General features: G+C 33.1%; 1 protein-coding gene across 6 annotated transcripts in view; it reads left to right on the forward strand.

Moving 5' to 3' along the window:
- The window catches only part of MANEA (mannosidase endo-alpha), a 135,772-nt gene that overhangs the window by 18,341 nt on the left and 101,759 nt on the right, over window positions 1-15,672 (forward strand). For all 6 annotated transcript variants that reach the window (XR_014297584.1, XM_082668571.1, XM_082668569.1 and 3 more), the window contains one exon: window positions 14,836-14,945. Coding sequence is in view for 4 of the 6 variants with exons in the window: in XM_082668569.1 (XP_082524695.1) it covers window positions 14,836-14,945 (110 nt within the window). In the remaining 2 variants the exon portion in view is untranslated. The remainder of the gene's footprint in view (window positions 1-14,835; window positions 14,946-15,672) is intronic.

Raw genomic sequence — 15,672 nt, forward strand, 5'->3', positions numbered from 1 at the left:
TCCTTTCACTTTGAGTTTATGTGCATCCTTAAAGTTTTCTTGTTGGCACCATACAGTTGGGTCTTGTTTTTCATCCATCCAGCCACTTATGTGCCTTTTGATTGGTGAATTCAATCCATTTACATTTAGAGTAATTATTAATATGTGAGGACTTATTAATGCCACTTTATTAATTGCATTTTGGTTTTGTATTTCCATTATTTCTCCCTTTCTGCCTGCATTTGTATATTGGTTATTTTCCATGGTGGTATGCTCTTTTTCCCCCTTTTTTGTCTTTTGTGGATCTCCTCCAGATTTTTGTTTTATTGTTACCAAGGGGGTTATGTGTAAAACATCTTACACATAAAAAAGTCCAATTCAGGCTGAAAGCAACTTATTTTTACTCCCTAATGTGTCTACCATTTTGCTCCTCCCTTTGTATTATTGATGTCACAATTTACCTCTTTTTTGTTGTATATTTATTAACAACTTATAGCAGCTATAGTTACTTTTCCTACTCTTTCATTTAGCCTTTATACTATAGTTGAATAGTTAACACACCATACTACTACAGAGTTATAGTTTTCTAAGTCTGACTGTATATTTCTCAATTTGTCCAGTGTATTGTGTAATTTTGTATGTTTTCATTTGGCTGATTAGCCTGTTTTCATTTCAGCTTGAAGAACTCCTTTAAGCATTTCTTGCAAGGCAGGTGTAGTCGTGGTGAACTCCCTTAGATTTTGTTTGTCTGGGAAAGCCTTTACTTTACTTCTTCATATATGAAGAATAATTTTGCTAGATAAAGCATTCTTGGCTGACCATTTTTATCTTTCAGCTCTTCAGATATGTCATTCTGCTGTCCCCTGGCCTGAAGAGTTTCTGCAAAGAAATCTGCTGATAGCCTAATGGCAGTCCATTGTAGATTTAATTCTTTTTTTATTTTTTCCCTGCCTGCCTTTAAAGTCTCAGAGAATGTCATTTTGCATTAAGATAATAGGATTGTCTGTTAGCCTTGTAGACTTGTATATCCAAGTATTTCCTCAGATTTTGGAAGTTCTCAGCTATTATTTCTTTAAATTAACTCCCTGCCCTCCCCCTTCTCTGGCTGGAACCCTGATGATTCTGATATTTGCCTTTTTGATGGATATTCATAGATCACGTAGGCTTCCTTTGCTCTTTTTTAATCTAAATTCCCTCTTCTGTCATTTCAAAATTCGTATCCTCCAAGTTACATTTTTTTTTTCTTCCATATAGTCAGGCCTGCTGCAGATTTTCTGTATTGCATAATTCTTCAGGTCATTCATTGAATTTTCAGTTTCAGAATTTTGTTTGGTTCTTTATAATAATATTAATAATTTCCTTCTCTTTAATAAAGAAAAGGAAATAAAGAAATCATTTTATTCCTGATTTCATGGAGTTGTCTTTCTGAGTTTTCTTGTAACTTGTTGAGTTCCTTCGGAATAGCTAATTTGAATTCTTTATTAGTTAGATCATATGTTCTGCACCTTGTAGCTTGGTTGCTGGAAAATACTATTTTCTTTTTGTGATGCTGTATTTCCTTGGTTTTATTTATAGTTCTTGTGGATATGGTTTGACGCTGTCACATTTGAAGGAGTAGATACCTCCTTAACTCTGCTCGTGCCCTCTGCATATGACATATTATCTTTATAGTGTTGATATTTGAGTTTTTTCCCCTGTGAAGCTATATCTGCTCCAGTATACTTCTTATCCCCTGTGGGCAGACTTTTAAGCTTTTATGTCTACTTGGCTTTTAACGTTTCACCAGGTTGGCTGTTGGAAACCTCTTTTGTTTCTCAGAATGTAGCCACTATAGCTCAGATTTGTGGTTTCCCACTTACTGTGAGAAACCACTGACTGTGGTGTCTTGTTTTCTTAGTGGGCTCCCTGTTTACCAGCACACATTTCCGGAGGTTCACTCTGGAGTGAGCACAAGGAGCCAGCAGCAAAGTGGGAGGAGGTGTGGGTGACAGCACTGAGGTGTATTGAGAGTGCCCACAGACCTAGTTGTGCAGTCTCAGTGGGTGGTGTTCCAACAGGCTCATGGCTGGCGTGCTACCCCTTTAATGCTATTCGAAATTCTTTTCTCCTCTTTGCCATCATCCTCCCTTCCCTCAGTTGTGAAGCTCCCACCTTAGTACTCCAGGTGCTGGTGAAGAGAAATGGGTTTCTCCAGCCATATCCTGCCCAGCTGGGGTAGCCTGTTACCCAGTGCTTTCTTTTCCCCATGAAGGAGAGGTTACCTCCACTGGATAAATCAACCTTGTTCAGTGTTTCCTTGGGGGAGGGGCAGCACCAGTAAAGTTTCTCATAATTCCTTCTCTGTGACCAAATTCAAGTCCTTTTGTGAAGGCTGGACTTCTGCAAGTTTTCTTTCATGCATGAGTGCCTGCCAGGGATAGCACTCACTCAATTTTTGCCTGATAGCAGCCAGTGGGGGTCTAGGCAGATTTGCTGACCCTGCTGGTTTGGCAGCCCTTAGAGAGATTTGTCTGTTTCTTGCTACACTGTTGGCGGAGATTCCTCACAGGTCCTTCGGAGTGAGGTGCTAGGTCCCAAAATACCCACAGAGGAGATTCATTTATGTAAGGATATCTAATTAAAAAGGGAGATATAAAGGAGGACCATCTTATGCCACCATGTTGCTGATGTCACTTCCTATTATACTTATCATTATTAGGCAAAGAATAATTTAACTATAAAAATAGTGCACATAAAACACTATTTTGGTCCATGGAATTATCATGCTGACCCTGGCATTTTTTTAATTGAAGAAAACAGTCAGTGAAGGCTATTTAAATTGCTATATGGTTGAATGTGCTTTGACTTCTTTAACATTCATATTTTTCCTTTGATATAAATGGCCTCATTTTTATTTTTATTGAATTGCTCTGTGAGGTAATGATACTTTTGTATCTCACAGTACAAGCTGGTTAATTATTTGCTTTACAATTAAAGTGTTATGTGTATAAATATTAGCGGTTTAACCTTTTTTTTTCTAGAAAAGAATGATGAAATTAAAATGAAGTATTAATGTTATATTTAAATTCCAACCATTATATTATAATAATGTCTCAGATAGCAGATAGAAGCCACTGATAGATATGTATCCTTTTCAAGTCTTTAAAGTATCACAGATGAGTACCTTTTTTTTTTTAAATTTTCAAAAAACATAGTGTAGTATTCAGAATAATGGCCCTAAAGATGTACACATTCTAATGCCCAGAATCTCTGAATATATTGCCTTACAAGGCAAAAGGAATTAAGGATGCAGATGCATAATTAAGGTTGCTAATCAGTTCACCTTGAGGTGGGACTAATCTAATCATTGGAGTCCCTAAATGTAGAAGAGGGAAAAGAGAGAGTCAGAGATAAGTGATCTTAAAAGGACTCAGCTTGCTCTGCCTGCTTTTGAAATGGGGTTAGAAAAGTCATGAGCCACACAATGTGGTGTCTTCCACAAGCTCACAACAGCAAGGAAACTGCTTCTTCCTTGGAGCCTCTAGAAAGGAATGTAGTTCAGTGCAACCCCTTGATATTAGCCTAGTGAGACCCATGTCAAATTCTGACCTATAAAACTGTAAGATAATAAATTTTCATTGTGTTAAGCCATTAAATTTGTGTTAATTCGTTGTGGTAGTAATAGAAAACTAATACACTTAGCAAAACATAATTCATTCTGTGTCTTTAAAATTATCTTCCCTTTCCTTCAGTTTAGCACTAAATACTTACTGAGTTTCTACCATGTCCCAACCTTATGTTAGATTCTAGGGACAAGAAGAAGAATAAGTCACATATCTTGTACTTCCCTTTGTTTCCTTCATTGGTACTTCAAAAGCACTAGATGGAAACTAATATTAGAATATTTTCTGAAGGTGGAAATTATCAGTTTTTACAAGGCCACAATTATCTCTGTATCTCCTGCCTTTAAAATTTGTACATATAAGTAGAAGAAATAGAACTTACAGTAAAATGAATTAGATTTTTGACGTTTAAATTAACATCTAACACAATGTCATAAATTTTCCTTTTAGAGTAATTGTATTAAGTTTAAAATGCATATTTATAAATGCAGATTGGTGATGGTTTCATATTGCTATAGATGACTGAGTTTAGTTCTACTGATTGCTTTATCTCTTGGGAGTGTGCTGGGTTTTTCTTGTTTTTACATATGCCTTGTAATTTTTTTCTTGAAAGCATGTTGTCTTCTGTAGATCCATAGAACTGTAGTATGTAGCTTTCATCTCTGGAAAATGGACATGCCTCTCTTTCTGCTAAGAATGTAATATGGGCATTTCTCACTTCATTTGTTAAGAAGACTGTACTATCGCCATTGAATGTTCTACTTTTATCAAAAATCCAATGACTGTGTATATTTGTTTGGGTTTATTTCAGGACTCTATTCTGATCTGTTGATTTAATATGTCTGTCCTTTCATCAGTACCACCCTGTCTTGATTGCTTTAGCTTCCTGAAGTCAGGTAGTATGATTCCTCTTTGTTCTCTTTCAAAATTGCATTGGCTATTTAATTCCTTTGCCTATCCATATCAACTAGTCCGTATCTTTAAAATATCCTGGTGGAATTTAGAGTGGGATTGGCTTAAATGTATAGATCAATTTGAGGAAAGTTGACATTTTTAAAATAATAAATTAAGTTACCACTGTTGAACAATAACAAGTTAAATATTCCATTCCATAAACGTGATGTATTTTTCCATTTATACAGGACTTTAAATTTTTTTAACTTTCTTTAGATTTTTATAATTTTCAGTGTACAGATTCTGTACATATATTTTTACATTTATTTTAAGTATTTTTTGGGGGGGGTGCTATTATAAATGATACTGTTTTCTTAAATTTTTATTTTTTTGCCCATCAAAAGTGTGTAGAAATACTATATATTTATATCTATATCTTGTATCTTGTGATTTTGATAAACTCAGTTTATTAACTCTAGGAACATTTTTGTGGATTCTTTGTGTTTATAGAGAGTTGAATGCAAATAAAGACATGTTTGTATCTTCCTTTCTAATCTGTATACCTTTGTTTCTTTCTCTTGCCTTATTGCACTGGTTTGGACTTCCGATGTTATGTGGATGTAAGTGGTAAGAGAAGAGGATATACTTGATTTTGATCTTAGGGGAAAAGAAGTCTTTCTTCATTAAGTATTATATGAGTTCCAGGGTTTTTTTAAATGTCATTTATCAAGTCAAAGAAGTTCACTTCTATTACTAGTGCTGAGAGTTTTACCATGCTGAGTTTTATCAAATGCTTTTTTTCTGTACCCATTGATAAGATCTTTAAAAAATTTTTTTTCAAATTCTTTTTATTCTGGTAAAATACACATAACATAAAATTTACCATTTTAACCATATTTAAGTGTACAGTTCAGTGATATTAAATACATACATAACACTGTATATCATCACCCCCATCCATCTTCATAACTCATGTTCATAACTGAAACTTTACCTATTAAATGATAACTCCCTATTCCCCTCACCTCACCTTTGGCAACAATCATTATACTTTCTGTCTCTATTATTTTGTATCTAAGCACCTCATATAAGTAGAATCATACAGTATTTATCTTTCTGTGACTGTTTTATTTCACTTAGCATCATATGGGTTCATCCATGTTGTAGCATATTGCAGAATTTCATTCTTTTTAAAGATTGAATAATATTCCATGGTATGTAGATACCACATTTTGCTTATATATTCATCTGTTGATGGACACTTGGGTTGCTCCCACATTTTAGGCATGTGAATAATGCTATTATGAACATGTGTACAAATATAAATGTCTCTTCAATAACCAGACTTCAACTTCAATTTTTTTAGTTATATACTTAGATTGGAATTACTAGATTATGTGGTAATCCTGTTTTTAATTTTTAGAGGAACTGCTCTGCTGTGTTCCACAGCAACTGTACTTTTTTACATACTTAGCAACAGTGCACAAGGATCTCAATCCTTCCACATCCTTGCCAACAATTGTTTTCTGGTATTTTTTTTTTTTTTTAAATAGGAGCGAGCCTTATGGGTTTGAGGTAGTATCTCATTTTAATTTTGATTTGCATTTCCCTAATGATTAGTGATGTTGAACATCTTTTCATGTGCTCATTGGTCATTGAATATTTTCTTTGGAGAAATTTCTATTTAAGTCCTTTGCTCATTTTTAGTCTGGTGGTTTATTTTTTTTTATTGTTGAGTTTTAAGAGTTCTCTCTATACTCTGGATGTATTAATCCCTTGTCAGATAAATGATATGCAAATATTTTCTCCCATCCTGTGGGTTGCATTTTCACTCTGTTGATAGTGTCTTTTGATGCACAAAATTTTTAAATCTTCATTAAGTCCAGTTTATTTATTCTTTATTTTGTTACCTGTGCTTTTGGTGTCATATCCAAATAATCATTACCAAATCTGATGTCAGGAAGCTTTTCCCTTATTTTCTTCTAAGAGTCTTATAGTTTTAGGTCTTACATTTAGATCTGTGGTCCATTTTGAGTTAATTTTTGTGTATGGTGTTAAATAAGGGTCCAACTTAAATCTTTTGCATGTGAACATCCAGTTTTCCCAGCACCATTTGTTAAAAAGACCATCCTTGCCCCATTGAATGGGCTTGGCATCTCTGTCAAAAAAGTTTTGAACAAATATACAAGGATATATTTCTGGTCTTTATTCTATTCCATTAGTCTGTATGTTTGTCTTTATACCAGTACCACAACACACTATGTTGATTACTGTTGCTTTGTAATAAGTTTTGAAATCAAGAGGTATGAATCCTCCAATTTTGTCATTTTTCAAGATTATTTTGGCTCTTCAGGATCACATGAAATTCCATATGAATTTCAGGATGGGTTTTTCTATTTAGGCAAAAAATGTCATTGAGACTTTGATAGGGATCACGTTGAATCTGTAGATCACTTTGAATAGTCGTGACATTTTAACAAAATTAATTCTTTCAATCCATGAACGTGGGACATGCTTTCATTTTTCGTGTTGTGTTTAATTTCTTTTAGCAATGTTTTGTAGTTTTCATTGTACAAATCTTTTGCCTCCTTAAGTTACTTCATAAGTATATTTTCTTTTTTGATGCTATTGTGTTTGAATTGTTTTTGAAATTTTCTTTTCAGATTGTTTGTTATTGTATAGAAATGAAACTAATTTCTGTGTGTTAATTTTGTATTCTGCAATTATGATTAATTCACGTATTCTAATTATTTTGTGTATGTGGAATCTTTAGAGTTTTCTACATATAAGATCATGTCATCTGCAAACAGAGAAAATTTTACTTCTTTCTTTCCAATTTGGATGCCTTTTATTTCTTTTTTTCCCTAATTGCTGTCTAGAACTTCCAGTACTGTGTTAAATGGAAGTGGTGAAAGTAGACATCCTTGCCTTGTTCTTGATCTTAGAGGAAAAGCTTTTAGTCTTTCACTTTTAGTCTTTTGAGTATGCTGTTCACTGTAGCTATTTCATCTAAAGCTTTTGTTATGTTGTGGTATTTTTTTTTCTATTCCTAGTTCTTGAGTGCTTTTAGGAAAGAGTGTTGAATTTTGTCAGATGCTTTTTCTGCATCAATTGAGATGACCATTTATTTATTTTTCCCTTCATTCTGTTAATGTGGTATATTACATTGATCAATGTCCATTTGTTGTATCATCCTAACATTCCAGGAATAAACCCTACCTAGTCATGATGTGTAACCCTTTTAGTATGCTGCTAAATTCAATTTGCTAATATTTTTTTTGAGGAGTTTTGCATCGGTATTCATAAGGGATGGTAGTTTGTAGTTTTCTTGTGTCTTTGTCTGGCTTTGGTATTAAGGTAATGCTGACCTTATAGAATGAGTTGGGAAATATTCTCTCCTCTTTGGTTTTTGGAACAGTTTGAAAAGGATTGCTTCAGTTCTTTAAATATTTGGTAGAATTCACCCATGAAGCCATCTGGTCTAGGGCTTTTTTTATGGTCAGGAGATGTTTGTTCATTGATTCAATTTTCTTAATAGTGATAAGTCTATTCAAATTGTTTATTTCTTCATAATTCAGTCTGGGTAGGTTTTGGGCTTCTAGGAATTTGTCCATTTCATCTAGGCTATCAAATTTGCTGGTGTAAAATTGTTCCTAGTACTCTTTAGTCATCATTTTGCTTCTGTAGAATCAGTAGTAATATCCTCACTTTCATCTTTGATTTTAGTAATTTGTATCTTCTCTCTTTTCCTCTTAGTTCATCCAGGTAAAGTTTTGTTGATTTTGTGATCTCTTCCAAAAAACAAATTTTGGTTTCATTGATTTTCTCTATTGTTTTTCTGTTTTGTGTTTCATTTATATCTGAGCTAATCTTTTATTATCTCCTTCCTCTGCTAGCTTTAGAATTAGTTTGTTCTTTTTCTAGTTCCTTAAGTTGTAAAGTTGTTTATTTGAGATTTTCCTTGTTTGTAACATTTACAGCTATTTGTTTACCCTTTAGCATCACTTTGGCCACATCCCATAAGTTTTGGTATGTCATGTTTTTGTTTTATTCATCTCTTTAAGTGTTTTCCAGTTTCCCTTGTGATTTTTTCTTTGATCCATTGACTGTTTAATCTTTAGTGTTTAATATAGTTACTTATATGGATTGATTTTCAAATGTTGAATCTCATATTTTATTCCTAGAATAAACCCCATTTGGTGATGATTTATTATCCTGCTTCTATATTGCTAAATCCTGTTTGCTCATCTTTTTAAAGGATTTTGTGTCCTTTTTCATATGAGATGTTTGTCTGTGGTTTTTCTTTTCTTGATGTCTTTGTCTTTTGTCATTAGAGTAGGTTATGACCTCATAAAATTAGTCAAGAAGTCTTTCCTCTTTCATTTTCTGGAAGAGACTGAGTAGAGTTGGTTTTTTTTTTCTTACCTATTTGATAGAATTCACCTGCAAAATCTTCTTGGGCTGGTGATTTCATTCTTTTTTTAACTACAAAATTTCATTAATAGACATAGGACTATTCATGTTATCTATTTATTCTAGAGTGAGTTTGGGTACTTTTATGTTTGAAAGAACTGGTCCATTTCATCTAATTTGTTAGTTTTTTGGGCAAAGAGCCGTGTGTATTATTTTTCTTATGCTTTTTTTTTTCTTTGCTGTACGCGGGCCTCTCACTGTTGTGGCCTCTCCCATTGCGGAGCACAGGCTCCGGACGCGCAGGCTCAGCGGCCATGGCTCATGAGCCCAGCTGCTCCGCGGCATGTGGGATCTTCCCGGACCGGGGCACGAATCCGTGTCCCCTGCATTGGCAGGCGGACTCTCAACCACTGCGCCACCAGGGAAGCCCTCTTATGCTTTTAAAGTATATGGTGTCTATATAGATGTTGCCAAAAGATTTCTGCTTCTTTTCTCACTTTTTTCCTGTCAGTATTTATAGAGTTTGATTATTATTGTTGACTCTTTCAGTGAACCAACTTTTGGTTTCATTGATTCTCTGGAAAAAGAATGTGTGTTCTGCTGCTGTTGAATGGGCTATCTTATAAATGTCAGTTAGTTCAAGTTCTTGATAGTATTGTTCAGATCTTCTTTATCCTTTCTGATTTTCTGCTTGTTTTATCAGTTACTGATAAAGCAGTTTTGAAGTCTCCAAGTAGAATTGTGGATTCATCTATTTCTCCTTTCAGGTTTGTCAGTTTTTGCTTCATATATTTTGAAGGTCTTTTTTTAAGTACATAAACATTTAGGACTATTATATCTTTGGGGATAACTAAGTCCTTTGTTATGAAATAATTATCCTTCTTTATTGCTGGTAATATTCTTTGTTTTGAAGTCTACGTTGTCTCACATTGCTATAACAACTCCAGCTCTCTTTGATTAATGTTTGCCTCGTGTATCCTTTTTCATTCTTTTACCTTTAACTTATCTTTGTCTTTATACTTAAAGTGGTTTTCTTGGACACAACATATGGTTAGGTTTTGCTTTTTTAAAATCCAATCTGAAAATTCTGTGTTTAAATCAGTATGATTAGACTGTTTGCACCTAATATGATTTATTTATATAGTTGGATTGATTGAAATCTATCTTTTCAGTCTCTTCCTATTTCTTTTTTTTGACGAAAGTTCATAATGCAATTGACAAGGAAATTTAGTTATTTCTGAGATATACATTTTAAAGTAATAACTAGAATTATGACTTATAACATTATACCAGAACATATAAGATTTTTAGGAATTTCATACTTTTTTATGATTACATTTAGTGTCTACTCTTTGCTTAGTATTTAATTTTTTTCTTTTTTAGTTGATAACCTAAGGTTTACAAAATATATCTTTATGTGTAATGAGTCTACTTGCAAATAATACATGCTTCATATGTAGTATAAGGACCTCACCACAGTATATTCCCAGTTTTTCCTTCCCATACTTTTTGCTTATGTTGTTATAATTATTCTATTAGAAAAAGCACTATACACTACTCCTATTATAGACCAGAGCTTGGCAAACATTTTCTGTGAAGGACCAGGTAACAATAAATATTTTTGATTTTTATGTACCACGTTGTTTTTGTAACTACTCAGTTCTGCCACAAGATTTGGTTCATGGGCAATGTGTTGCTGACCACAGCTTCAAACATTTGGTCATCTTATAAAGCAATTAAAAGTAAAAGACAAAAAAAGAGTGTTTATTACACCTTCATTACATAAATAAACACAAGAGTGTTTATTTCACCTTTATTACATTTCCAGTGTTCCTCATTTTTTAGAGTAAATCCAAGTGGATGTTTGGTATCACATTCATTCTCCCTCAAAAATTTCCTTTACCATTTCTTGTAATACTAATCTGCTTGCAATGAAGTTTTTTACATCTTGTTTGTATCTTTTATCTGAATGATACTTCATCTGCTACAGAATTCTCAATGGGCAGATTTGGGGGTATTTTATTTGTTTTCTTTTGGAACTTTAAAAATATTATGCCATTGTCTTCTGTCTTTCATGGTTTCTGATGAGAAGTATGCTGTAATTTTTAAACATCTTTTTATATCTTAATTTTTCTGTATGTATCTGTCTTTTTTCTCTGACTTTCTATGCAATGTTTTTTCTTGGTTTTTGACTTTTAGCAGTTTTAATATATCTTTAGTTGTTGTTTTTTGGTATTTAGCCTTCTCTGTGTTCTCTGAGCTTCTTGAATTTCTTGCTTTTTGTCATTAACTTTGCAAAATTCTTAGCTGTTATTTCTCTATATATACCTTTTACTTCTGAGCTTTCAATTACATGTATGTTAGAACTTTGATATTTATCCCAGAGGTATTGGATGCATTGTTTATTGTTTTTTGCCCCCAGTCATTTTTTCTAATTACATTTCTGTTATGATAATTTCTTGTGACATGCTTAATTACCTGACTCTTTCCTCAGCTCTGCTGTGTCTGTTCATGAGTCTGTTGAAGGCATTCTTCATCTCTTTTAATATTTTTATAATTTCCAGCATTTCTATTTGATTCTTTTAGTTTTCATCTCTCTGCTAATATTTTCCACCTGACCTTACATGTTGACTATCTTTCCCATTAGATCTTTTAACATTTAATCATAATAGTAATTTAAAATTCCTTGTTTAGTGATTTCAACATCTATTTCAGATCTGAGTCTGGCTCTATTGATTGTTTTGAATGTGCATTATTTTTCTTGCTTTTTTACGTCTTATAATTTTTCTTGAAACTGTCATCCTGCATAATTGTGTGTATGCCTGGAAATGGGCTTGCTTTCTTTCTAGTAAATCTTTAGTTTGAAAGAATGTTTGAGATGTTTGAAAGAAGCACTAAGTTCCCTATATGTAAAAGAAGCTATCACAAGCTCTGTTGAGGTAACAAATTTACATACTGTTTTACTGTCTTCTTGTTATTAAATGTTTTTTTTAATCACTTTTTGGGGGAGGTCTTACTCTTCATAGTTCATTCTCTCATGTATACTTTTTAAAACAGTCTTTTAGGTTATGAACTGAATTTATTCCCATTTTACAAATGTGAAAACTTAAGTAGACAAACTTACCTGAAGCTAAACATCTATCAAATGGCAGAATTGGGACTGGATTCTCCAGGTCTATCTGATTTCCTACCTGTGTTTTTAACTATTACCCTGTTTAGAAGCATTTTGCTTAACAAAAATATTTTTGGGTATCAGTTATATTGAGGATCCAGTGGTAAGTGCTGCGGAGGGAGGATGTGATCATTATGAAGTGGTCTGCATTTAATATGCTAATATTCTAAGAATGGACTTTAAAGAGTATCCCTTTTCCCTTAGCAATTGGAGTGGTAGAAATACACAGTAAAAGATTTTATTTATAAATGATACTTGGTTTACATATTTTAGAGAAACCTTTTGGGTTACTGTGAAGGATTCATTAACATTTAAATAGGCCAGTTCTCCTCAGGAGTAGGACCATCATTGGCTTGGTTCCCAGGCCATTACTTATTCAAAGCTCATGAGTGACACAGCCCAGAAGACACCGTACAAAGATAAATTGGATTGTAGAGCACAACATGGGGGTATAATTCAACATGTGGAAGTGATAATTGACTGAAACACAGTAAGAGGATAAGGAAGAACAGAGAACATTCTCCCCAAGCCTTAGAGTATACCTTCAGCAAGGATAGGGAGGAAGAAAAAAATCATTGGAGAAGAACAAGTTGATAAGGTGTTTAGAGAATCAGAATACTGGCAATGCTGTACAATAGAACTTTCTGTGATAATGAAAATATTCTATATCTGTGCTTGTAGATATAGAAAATATTCTATATCTGTGCTGTACAGTAGAAAATATTAACCACCTTAAATTCCCTTTCAAGCTAGAGGACTTCCCAAGCATTGTCCACCCGGGATTTAATCCACTGATTTTGAGGGCTGGTTTACTTCTCCTAATTATGCTTAGGGCAGACTGACTTCCTTTCTCAGTTACTTCTCTGACTTCACATTTTCACTTTATTTTAGACAGGTAATTCTTTACTCTCTTCAGCTCTTTGGCTTTTGGAAGTTTTTTGTTCCCATATCTTATTTAATAATTTGTTTTTGTTGGGAATGTTGGTCTAAGTAACCTAATCTATTAGAAACAGGAATCTTGTTTTTAATTTCATCAAAGCATGCTGTGTTCATAATTTTCCTGAGCTCTATGGCATAATATTTCTTTTGTATGTTTCTCCTTTATAATGTTTTCCCATGTTCTTTTTCACCATTTTTTTTGCAGGATTTTTTCATAGGTCCCATGTTGAGAAAATCTTTATTGTCACTTTTCATTGGTGATGTCCTTCTTATAAGCTGGAGAAGTTGGCAGCTTGAATGTTTCATCAGTTGTCTTCCGACACTTTTCTCATCAACATTGTTTTTCCATATGACTGCTTTCTTAGGTAGCCAGAATCTCCCCTGAAGCCCCATATATTATAGATTCTTTTTTCTATCTCTTTGTGTTCTTATTGCTATTTTTATTTTCAGATTGTATAGGGGACAGGTATCTTTTTTTTTTTTTCTGTTAACCTAGAAGTTCTGTTTTGTCTTTAGATGGGACTGCTGTTTATACATGACATAGTTAACGCAAATTTAAGTCTTAAAATTTAGTTCTATGCCAGTTTCTAACCTTGCCTTTTCTGTATTTCCACGTGCTTGTCTTTTGATAACATTGCATTTTCCTCCTTGTCTGAAAGAGTCTGTTAAATGATTTAGAAATTAGTACAATACTTTTAGTGGCCTCTTGCTTCTTTATATATGTAATGAGGCTTTGGATTAGTTGATTTCAAAGATTTCCCTCTCCAGTTAGTAATTTCTTTGCAGACTTATTGTTTCTAAAACTTTCTTTTTGTAGTTTATCAGTTCAAAAGTAAGTAGGTACTACAGGGATAAACTGTAATTTAAAAAATTTCTTGAATCTTCTGTTAAGTGATATTGATCCACACAGAAATCTGCACATAAATGTTTATAGCCATTTTATTTATAATTGCCAAAAATTGTAAGAAACCAAGATGTCTTCAATAGGTAAGTGGACAAACTGTGGCACACTGATACAATGGAACATTATTCAGCAAAAAAAAGAATGAGTTGTCAAGTCTTAAAAAGACATGAAACTTAAATGCATATTTCAGAGTATAAGAAATGTCTGAAAATGTTACTTTATGATTCCACCTACATAACATTCTGGAAAAGGCAAAGTATATAGAGATAGTAAAAGGATCAGTTATTTTCTGGGGGATTGAGGAAGGACATGGAGGAGGGATTAATAAGTGGAGTACAAAGGGTTTTGAGGGCTGTAAAACTATTCTGTGTGTTACTGTAATAGTCAGTTCATGACACTATACATTTGTCAAAAGCCATAGAACTGTACAATACAAAGAGGGAACCCTAATGTAAACTCTGGGCTTTAGTTAATGATATACCTACATTGGTTCATCAGTTGTAACAAGTTTACTATACTAATGTAAGATGTTAATACTAACAGAAACTGTGTGGCATGGGGGGATGTGAGTAGCAGAGTGAGTAGCAGAGGAGAAGATAGAAACTACTTTCTGTATAATTTTTCTGTAAATATAAAACTTATTCTAGAAAGTAAAATCTACTAATTAATTAGAAGATACCGATGCCTGATAAAAAGTTTAAAGTATTGAGTATACAAAGTAATCAAATAAACTTAAGTGGTATCTAAGTAAAGTAACAAAACAACATTATTTGAGAATATGTTTCTTTTTATTGTTAACAATTTGGTCCTTATTCTGCCGTATTTTTTTTTTAACAATACCTGTATTTTTTACCAATACCTTTATTTTTTTAACAATACCTCATTTCTGTTCCTGTGTTTATTTTTCTTTTCTTTTTGGTTGTTTCTATTAGGTGTACTAGCCCTATCTTGGTACCCACCTGACTCAAATGATGAGAATGGAGAACCTACTGATAACTTGGTACCAACTATTTTGGATAAAGCTCATAAATATAATCTGAAGGTATTTAATTTAATTTATTTTATTGAGATGTAATTGGCATATAACATTAGATTAGTTTGTGTTCAACATAATGATTTGATATATGTATATATTGTGAAATGATTATCACAGTTAGTCTAGTTAACTTCCATCACCACATGTAGTTACAATTTTTTTTTCCTATGATGAGAATTTTTAAGTTCTGTTCTTTTAGCATCTTTTAAATATACGATACAGTATTATTAACTGTAGTTATCAAGGTGTACTTTACATCCTGGAGGCTTACTTATTTTATAACTGGAAGTTTGTGCCTTTTAACTATCTTCACCCACTTCACCCACCCCCTGTCTCAGGCAACTACACATCTGTTCTCTGTATCTATGAATTGGTTGTTTATGTTTTCTTTTTGTGGGGTTTTTTGGTGTTGCTTTGTTTTGTTTTTGATTCCATATATAAGTGAGATCATATGGTATTTGTCTTTTTGCTTCCTTTGGATAAGTACCCAGAGGGGGAATTGCAGGAAAATATAATACTATTTTAAATTATTTTAAGAAACTCCATACTGTTTTCATAGTGGCTGCATCAATTTATGTTCACAAGGGTTTCCTTTTCTCCACATGCTAACACTTCTTATTTCTTGTGTTTCTGTTAATAGCCATTCAAACAGGTATGAGGTAATATCTCATTGTGGTTTTGATTGGCATTTCCCTGATGATTTGATGTTGAGCACCTTTTCAAGTACCTGTTG

Source organism: Grampus griseus (assembly GCF_964374135.1).
Source record: "Grampus griseus genome assembly, chromosome: 13".
Lineage (NCBI taxonomy): Eukaryota > Metazoa > Chordata > Mammalia > Artiodactyla > Delphinidae > Grampus > Grampus griseus.